The sequence below is a fragment of the Athalia rosae genome, chromosome 5, assembly GCF_917208135.1.
Source record: "Athalia rosae chromosome 5, iyAthRosa1.1, whole genome shotgun sequence".
Taxonomy (NCBI): Eukaryota; Metazoa; Arthropoda; class Insecta; order Hymenoptera; family Athaliidae; genus Athalia; species Athalia rosae.
Window position 1 is genome coordinate 12,550,264 of NC_064030.1, and position 9,721 is coordinate 12,559,984.

Sequence of the window (9,721 nt, forward strand, 5' to 3'; positions counted from 1 at the left end):
AGCAAAGTATATCGGTGTGTGGTAAGGGAGGAGGAGAAGGAGGAGGAGGAGGAAGGGGACAAGTAGTAAAACTCTGGGTCGACACGTATTTTTAAAAACTTACGATTGGTATTTTATTCCACTTCGTGGGTTTTGTAAGAAATGAGTACAATAGTTTTTGGTGATTATATGTAAAGCTTACGTTCTATCGGTAAAAGTAATGTTTAATTTTTCTAATGGCGTTGTAAGAAATAAGTACACTAGTTTTGGTGATTATAAATCTAAAGCTTACGTTCTAATGGTAAATGAGAAAGAGTTGAGAATTTGTACAACATGAGAAGACTAGAAACTCTCGTCTGTCGTTCTTTGACAGTTTTTTGGCTCCGCAGCACTGAATGCAGTGTGGTGTTCGCACTCGAGATACATTGTTACAGTGATCGGTGGAGGTCAGCCCTTCATAAAATTCAGCCACGATGCGGTCGTTGTTTTTGTGGTCATTATCGAATATATCCACAAACTGCCCGAGAGTAAAACCAATAGCCATAAAATGCACAAACATAATACAGTATTGTCCACATACGTCCGAAGAAAGACTTCGAAGTTGTTTGACGTTCCAGTGGAGTCTTCTGCAGTTGCATCGCAGTGTTCGTCTGTGATGTGGTATGAGCGGTGGCATTCCGAAACTGTCGAAGTAGACTCCATGACCGGTGGGACTGACGTAGAACGCGACCCAGTGGCTACCCCCTCTCGTGTGATCATCGGTGTTTGCAACGATGATTGTTGGTGCTGTTCAAACAAGAGGGATTTGATCCGCGGCAAAAACCCCGCGAGTTCCGCTTTGAAGCGCCGGCAGTACATCCAGAATTTGAATGGTGTTCATCTTCGGTATCGGAGACGATCATACTACCGAATGTGTCTACTACCGTGGCGTACGTAGGTTCTTGGTCGACTGATACAAGGGTAGAACTGCTGGGTGCTCTGTCGTCCACCGGGGATTCGGGTGAATTCGATGCGTGAGACTGATGCTCGGATACTATTGGCAAGGGAGAGTCTCTGGTGGAAGACCGCGATGTCTTATTATTCTGCGGGTACGCTTTGTGGCAGTCTCCTGTGATACGCCTCGAATTCATCCAATTCTTTAATCTGATCACGTTGTTTGGAGCATACGCGTAGAATTCCTCTTTTTTAGCGCCGTGAAAGAAGCAATATTCTTTGCTCCGATCTAATTTAGCGAACACGGGGCAGTCGACTTCTTCCGAATTCATGATTTCCCGCGAAGTGATGTCCTGTAGATATTTGGCTTTTTCCCGACCGCGTGTGATGATACGATGGGCATGGCGTGCGATTTCTCGTAAATTGGTAGCAAGTTGATGCAGCGTTATGTCTCCTCCGAACCAATCGATCCCGTGATGATAACAGGTCACGTAATTGTTGACGGCACACTCCTTCCCTGATAGATCGGTAAACGGGTATGGCGGTTGTACGACCCAGTGAGAAAAATACGAATTCTCGAGTGCAACTAATGCCACTTCTTTCGGCAAGAAACGTCCGTAAACATCCCTGAAGCCTTGGATATCTACGATAAAATCCATCGCTGATGAAGATGTTGTCGAGACGGTGAGAAGCACTTGACTGTTTCTCTCGAATACGAAACTGCCCTTTTTAAAGTCGTCGAGCCGTACCTCCCACTGTGCTTCTGTTCGGGGGTGATCCCAACACGTGTCGCTCCGTCTTTTTTTTTGTCAGCGTTCGGGCTAACAGCCGAAATCTGTGACAACCTGACGCGATGCATCGACTTCAATAATATTGTCGAATTCCGCGTACACGATACAGTTGATAGTTTCTTTGAGTGCATCGTCGAAGCGTAATTCAATCCTGAGTGTTCCGTGTTTGATGAGTGACCAGTGAGACGAACAGTTGGCCGCAAGATCAGGCGTTAGGTCAAATGCTGTGAGACAATTTCCCATTTCATAGTGTAGTCGTCCGATACCGCAGCCCTCGTTGAGAAAATGTACTCCGGTCCCAGAGAATAAAGTGTGATACGTGTCGACGTATACGCCGTTCTTTCCAAAGCTCGGTTGCAAAGCTTTCGAGGGTATTTGAATGCCGTCGACGTACAACGATAGATAATTCAGCATGAAATGTTGAAAGTTGAAGGGATTCCGTTTTCTGTCACCGTTGAAAGCCTTGTTGCTGACTAGCCCCAAAATGACGCGTTTCGGTAGTTGTCCGAGTATGACGTTGTCCAGCGTCTCAGCCTGCACGCCGGCATGAATGGTGAAGGCTTTGACTTCAACTCGGGTAACCAGTTATTTTGCCGTACCCTTGGCTAGAGTTCTTGCATGAGCCAGCAATATACCTGGGCTGATTTTCACCCGGCGCACGAGTAAAGATGCTTCTAGAATATGTAGAGTATGCAGCGCTTCAGTTTCCATAAGGCAGAAGCTATCTTTCGAGCGTACGAGGCGTACTCGTAGTTCCACATCGTTCAGTAAAAACTTTTCCTGATTAAAGACGTCGCAGTGAAGATGTCCGATCAAATCTACGACGCGTCCGTTTCGCATGATTTCGTCGTACGTCGTTTCCACGCGGTTCGCAAATATCTGTTTCGCCGTTCTTGTTATCGTACCACAGTCCGTGGTAACTGCGTAATGTAGCAGCAGGAACGATTGTCCGGGAAAAAGGGGACTGAGCTATTGCTCGGAAGTGTGATGTAAAAGTGGTCCTTTGCCATCGCACTGGCGTGTCTTGCGAGGTTCCGCGTCAACGTACGCAGAACGAATGACTTCGACGACACCGTTGATCTAGTCTTTTGTCTCTTTTTTTTTTCTTCAATTTTGGAGGGCATCGCCATCGGGACCTCTTTCCTCAATACGCTGAAGCTCAGGTTCGTAGAAGGTACCGTCAATTTCTTTGCCGGAGAGATCCTCTTATACATCGACAATCCGTGCGCGAGCGAGTACATGGCGAAATTTGAACAATTCTTCGCTCCAGTTTGCCTCGTAGCCTTTCTGGAAAGTTCCTTTGGTTTTGCTGATTCGCACGATATCGTTTTCGCGAAATCGGGGTCTGCCGATACGACGTGCTGGATACCGCTTCTGCATGTAAGCCCGCGCTTTTGCAGCGTTCTCTAGCGTCACCTCGGCAGGGGACATACCGATACTCGAGTGACGTGTCTCGTTGTACGCTTGAACGATGAGTGGTGAAACGTCTACGTAGCGCTGACTATTCTTATGCGTAAAATAACGCTAAAGTCGCTCCTTGAGTGTGCGATTGAAGCGTTCGACGATAGCCGCTTGTATATCGGGATTGCGGGTAGTGCGATATCGTATGCCGTTGTCCGAAAGAAGCTTTTGAAATGTTCGTCCGACAAACTCCTTACCCTTGTCGGTCTGCAGTAAAACAGGTCTACGTGGGGTTGTGGTTAGCACGTGTTGAAATCCTTCCGCTACGGAATTGGCTGTTTTACACTTCAGGGGTACGACCCAGGCGTATTTGCTCAAAACGTCGATGACCACCAGTAAATAGCGATGTCCGTTATTTTTTCTTCTCATCGAGCTCAAATCGGCCAGATCAGCCTCCCACACGTCGTCGATGCTGGAAACGTCGTATCTTGCTCTTTCAAAGTTTCTTCGCACGGATTTGTGCAAAGTGTACGTATCCTGTGCAGCCAGCCATTTCTTCACCATCGCTCGAGTCTTTTCGCCGCGAGCCGCCCGTTCCAGATTTCGTGCACCCGCGTAGCCCGCAGGGTGTGCTGGTTCGTAATAGATCTCTTCGAGCATTTGCATCACTTCGAAAAGCGCAGTCTTTTCCAATTTCGTACTCCCGAATAGGGGGATCCCGGAGACACGTTGGTCTCTTTCGAACGATTACGCGTTACTGGAACTTGAGGTTGCGGGCTAGCCGTCTCATCGGTTTTATCGCTGGTGGTGGTGGTGACGGGTCTTCTCCTTTTCGGAACGAGGCTTCTTCGCGTCTCGTCAAACGATCGAATAGTTTTCCAAAATTCATCATTTCCCACACACTCTCGCGGCACTTTGATCGCGTGGAGAAACCGTGCAAACTATATGCTTCCTGCGGGATCAAATGTCTTTCTCGAGCGCATCGTGTGATTGATCAGATCGACAATATTTGTACCGGGAATGATTACTCCGTCGATTAAAACAACACCGGACACATCCCATCCAAAACGCGCAGATGTTTCGTCGCTCATCGTCAGCAATCGCATCAAAAGTCCCGCTTTTGCAGCATACCTGTTCGGAACAGCGTCTACTATCTTCTGATACTTCCGTTTCGCAACCGCTCTCGGTATTTCGTTGGATAATCGGCTCGCCGTGTTGCTTTCTCCGTTATCGCGAATCAGAACTTCCAACGGCTTTCTATCCTCGTTTGCAAAAAATAAATACCGCTGCATCGCTTGCTGGTATAGTTTCCACTTTTCCGCGTTGTCCTCTGACTTTGAGTTCAAGATAACTCTCATCTCCTGGTCCAGTCTCGAGACAGGATTGTCGACGGCGTCATTCGTCGTCGGCGGTGTAACTTTCGCAGTCGTATTCTCGCTGACGCGACGTCGAAATCTCTCAATCGTATCCGCCGGTATTAAAACCATCTTCTTTGCATGCTCCATTCTCTCTGTGATTCTTCTTTTTACTTTGAAAACAGACTAGAAGCCAAAGTCCCTAATATCGGTGCGAGTAAGAGAGTCAGAAATCCGTTTCCTCGTTGAATTAGAATTTTTTTCTTACTCTTCCAACTACCTTGCTTTTTGGCCAGTTGACGAAGCGTTTGCTTATGTTGAACGAGACGGGTTTTCTGGGCGCGCGACAGTTTCACGTTTCCCAGCAAGACATTGAGAGCGCACTCGCAAATATCTCTCACCAACGTTTTGTCAGCGGTACGGAGCAAAGCCAATTTTTGAGTAGGATTTAGTTTTTTGCAGAGCCTGCAGAGCGACAGTGTTTGTTTTGCCAAAGCTGGCACTGCTTCCCCGACGACTTCCTTGCGGCATCACAGCTGAATGACTGGGACTTTACCCGTTCCGTTCGACTTTATATCCTTTTTCGGAACGTATACGTAGTGTTTCTCGTCCGTAGGGAATATTTTCGTCCGAAAGCGACAGTTTTCAGGGGTCGTTTGTTTCAAGTCGAGTAACAGATATCCGTGCGGAATGGCCGTAGCATCGTGATAGGCCTCTTGAAGAAACCGTGGGTTCTCTGGACAGACCTGACGCGCGAGATGTTGTATCTGACCACGGTCCCGAGGATTTTTGGAAAATACTATAAGGTTCGCGTTTAACGAAATGTCGCGTTGACCGTGTCCTTGGTGAAATAGGTTTTGCGTGATGTAGAAGACGCTGAGGTTTTTGTGGTGGCAAACTTTGGTGAATAAATCGACGACTACGTTGTTGGACGCTTCGCGCATCAGATCGTCGATGATCAGCAGTTTAGGACTCTTGTCGCCGTCGTAGTCAGTGTGTTGCGGTAAACCCTCACGATATTCTATACCACTGGTGGATTCGTACAACGGTTGCCATTCGTCGTAGTACCAGATGACGCGAGTGAATTTTGCATCACACATCCGATCACAGTGTTTTAAGAAAGTCTTCACGAAATTGGACTTTCCACAGCCCGATGGACCGGCAACGATGGCAGAGAACGGATGCTTCCAACGTGTATCCAGAGTCATCGTCTAGCGTCGCTTCACTGTAAAAAGGATACGGGTGAATCAAATTTCTGCAAACATAGTCCTATCGACTGTATTAGCTCTTATTGCACGCGGCGGCGGCGGCGGCGGCGGCGTGCTGGCCATGAGCTCACTCCAGCACGCGCGGTACGCGGAGTGTGCTGGTCATGAGCTCACTCCAGCACACGCGGTACGCGGAGTGTGCTGGCCATGAGCTCGTACCAGCACACGTCTACGGATGAGCTTATCTCCGCGGAGCGCGTACGTCACAAGCTCGTACGTACGCGCGTACCCTGATACGCTGAGCCAAAACCGACACTCCGCTACAGCGTGACTACAGACTAATTGCGATCTCCGTATCGAGTTATGTGTACGTACGTACATTGTCAGTGTTCATTAAACGCTGTCTCACCTTTGGCGGAGTCTTGATGCAACTGAGATTGCTTGTCCGTATACTTCTTCTTCTTCTTCTTCTCTTCCTTCTCGGTCGTGCGTGCGTGACCTCGATTGTCTTCGGTGAATCTGATTCTGATCGTGTCGCACCCCGGCCGCTGTACTTATATGACGAAAAGCTGAACGAAGCTGACGACAGGGAGGGTAGAAACGAGGTCTTGGATCGTTGACGTGATGTACCTAAATTTTATTCGTGAAGAGAAAGGTCGAGCGAGAGCGAGCCTCACGAAGCATGCGGTCCTCATTCCACGTGCCTGAGGACGACTTGTTCACCCCCCGTTTCCGTCTTTGTACCCGTACGGTAACGTATCGAATGAATTCGGGCGGCGGAATCTCTTGACGAAGACGGGTTTGCAGGTTTTCGTCTCCGTTCGCGTGACAACATCGTGCAATGCGGTCCGACGAACAGCGCGGTATTCCAGACGCACGGGATCCGCTGATTCCACCACCATTCTCCTAATTGCCGAGAAGTTGATGCGTTTTTTGCTATCGTGATCCAGCGTGATGCCTTTGATTTTACAAATTTCCGCGTCGCTGCCGTCGGGGCGCCGTACCATAAACGCGTAGAATTTCGCACCCCCCGAAACAAACGCGTGAATGAAGGAGCCCTTACCGTATGCCTCCAATTCGTCCGTGAGATCACCGAGGAAATTTCCCGTTGGCAGTTCGTACTCGTTCGGATCGAGCATGTTTCGCCGGTAAATTAGGGAATCCGTATCGTAATAGAGTACGCGTCTATCGAGTAGTTCGAGATACTCGTACAATTTTAAGCGAGCTTGGGCAGTCGTATACGCGGCGATAACGACGTTGGATAAAGGCGACGGTTCAACGCATTGCATGGCGTGTGACCAGTTGACGTACAGTACGGTATCGTTTACTATCAATATGCCCGATACCACGACTTCGGGGTTGGTGATTAATTCCAATAGCTGCTGACGCGTATTCACTATCTCCGTTTTCGTCATATTTTCCCGCTGTCCAAACTTCCCCCAAAACGAATTCAGGCATAACTTAGACACGGAGCGCAGACCGGGATTCTTTGAAATTCTGGAACGGTCTAGCCGAATCCCCTCTACTCTCTCGTACTCGTCGAGATAATTATTGCGCGATGCCTCGTCCTTGCAATCGGCAGGCCAGCCACTGGCCTCCTGCTTGATTTTGAGGAACGTGTCTATATACTGCGCGAAATGGCCGCCTTGCCGAGTGGAAGAATCAAAAGAAGTAATCTGAAACTGCCAGATTTCCAGAATCTTTAAAATCCGGTAGCCCTTCTCTACGGCTTTTTTCAATTCGTCGGATACCCACGTACCCTCGAACTCCCGCTGTTTCTCTTCGCTATGCCGACAGCCGTTTTGTTCGAGGTTCTCGCAGCACGTGCGACACAAGGCAAACATCAATTTTCCGTGCATACGCACCGGCAAGACTGGGTGGTATAGGTTTTGAGGCGGTAAGACCGTACACTTCACCAAGCCCTCGACCCTTGCTATGTCCGTACCGCCCATCCCCGTTAACATGCGGCACTCGTCACCCACGTAGACGACCGGATGTCCCACCGGGTATCGACCGTTCTTACAGACGTAAGGGTAAAGCGAGCACACGTCGACATAGCGTATCTGCTCGGTCGCGACTCCGTCCGCATCCGTTTTTACCTCGTGATAACACGATGTGTTACCTGTACGTCCGCCATAGAAAGCATCCCGCGAGTTTAAAGACTCGGTACGCGAGTTAGTCGAGTGACTCGCAATGTACGCCCTCATCTCAGCATTGTTCTTCAGGAGACGATCGAAGACGCATTCCCACATTTCGGTTACGTGGTATCCCAGTGCGGTCATCCGGGCAGTTTTCGCGACGGTCTCTTCGTGACGCTTGTCGAGCGACACTCCGCTCACGGATCGGCGATCGCGATTGATTTTGAAACAATTACGGCAGCCGTGCCAGATACACCCGTGAAATTCAAAAACTCGCCGTACGCCATCAGGTGTTACGCAATACCCGTCCACCGCACGTCCCGTCTCGGGTACTCTGAACTCGCGCGAATTACCGGCATGACGGATGACTGGCTGCGACTCGTGTTCCACCCATGCTAACCAGTCTAAAGCCTTTTGCGAATGGTTATCAGCGAAGCGATATCCTCCCACCGGTAGGATGCCTATACGCTCGGGCTGTAAAAAGTTTCTCCGAAAGACCGCGGAGCACGCGAACGCTATAGTTGTACTCTCGGTGAAGGGGCACACTTTGCCGCGTTCCAAAAATATATTTCGAAATGCGATACACGCGCGTTGGAGAACGTCTACATCCGACCTACAGTACTTTACAAGGTCCCGGTCAAAGTCAAAGCTGTAACCCTGTTCTTGTGTCTCGTGGTACCAGTCGTAAACTTCTTTCCTCGTCTCGCTGCTCATGGTGTCCGGTGAGTACATTTCGACGGGTAGTAGCGCGCCCACGTAGTCCACACTCTGCGGTGTGTTGAAAAGATGCGATAAGGAGCCTTCAACCGTGCCAATCGGAAGCCCGAAAGCCTTTGGCAGTGACCCGAGAGACATAGGCATGTATGCCAAGGAGTCGAGAAATCGCGTATGCCCAGACTCCATCAAAACTTTTTTACTTCCGTTCAGAATTACCTTCGGAGGAGTTTCGTTGTTTTCAACGAGATAGCGTAAAATGAACTGCGCTTCGAACCCGCGTGCATTGTGCGCGATGCAAATTATTCGCGAAAAATTTTGGACGGGTCTTGTCGCCAGTTCTTGCAATGCCCTGACGGAATCTCTTTGGAAAATAAACTCGCGCACGAGGCCGTAAGCCGAACAGCGTGAGGTTGCTTCGGCTTCACCGATACAATCCGTACACACCTGCTGTGCCACGCAGAGATTCGGAATATGAATATTGGTCGAGGCGTCCCCAACGATTGAGACATTCTGCTGCGTTTCGAAATCATAGAATATAAGTATGAAGCGACCGGGCTTGTCCACGCTTTTCAACGGTGTCATCCAACAAAAGTGATTGTAAGAACGTTGACAGCGACATGTACTGCAGTCACGTTTGTCACAGCTATGTGGTCTGCCAATGGTGAGATCCACGAGACACGAGCAATCGTTACATATGCGCAACGAAGCGCAAACGAAACGTCGTGGGTTATTAGAGCCAACTTGACGATGCGTTTGAAAACAATTTTCTCTGCGAAAGCCGCGCCCACAATCTGAACACTTGGCCTCACCCAACTCCAGTTCACACGGCGGCCTGTTGGAATATTAGGGACAACGGTTCGAACAGCGATGTTCGAGAAGTCTATTGAAACTCTTGTTACAGGGTAAACAAAAGAATTTACCAGCGGCAGCAGCTGTGACGTCTGTAATTGGGCTATAATGCCATTTCTCAGGATCGTACGGTAAATCGACGCGGTAACTAACTTCGACCCCCGAATCTACCAGCAAGATGGAGCCGTCGTAAAATATCCCATTGCCGCTACTCAACTCATTCATTTCAAATACGATCAGCGCTATCCCTTCTTGCGCCAAGTTTTCCTGATAGCGGGAGATTTCATAAACGCCGCATCCTTCTTCTAGAATTTCGACATTACTTTCCGCTGTTAAACGCTGCGCTTCGC

The 9,721-nt window shown here is 49.1% G+C and overlaps 1 protein-coding gene across 3 annotated transcripts; it reads right to left on the reverse strand.

Annotated features, from left to right (window-relative positions):
* Positions 1–130: 130 nt before the first annotated feature.
* On the reverse strand, positions 131–9,231 carry LOC125500952. Of its 3 annotated transcripts, none has more exons than XM_048655197.1 (2): positions 6,077–6,381; positions 131–5,684 (listed from the first exon to the last, which is right to left on the reverse strand). In XM_048655197.1, exon 2 carries the CDS (start codon positions 1,569–1,571, stop codon positions 735–737), a length of 837 nt encoding a protein of 278 aa, XP_048511154.1. In that variant the 5' UTR covers positions 1,572–5,684; positions 6,077–6,381; the 3' UTR covers positions 131–734. The 3 variants fall into 2 exon arrangements, 2 of the variants coding, with proteins under 2 accessions (XP_048511154.1, XP_048511155.1); XR_007278404.1 differs by having other exon boundaries at positions 6,077–9,231.
* Positions 9,232–9,721: the final 490 nt, after the last annotated feature.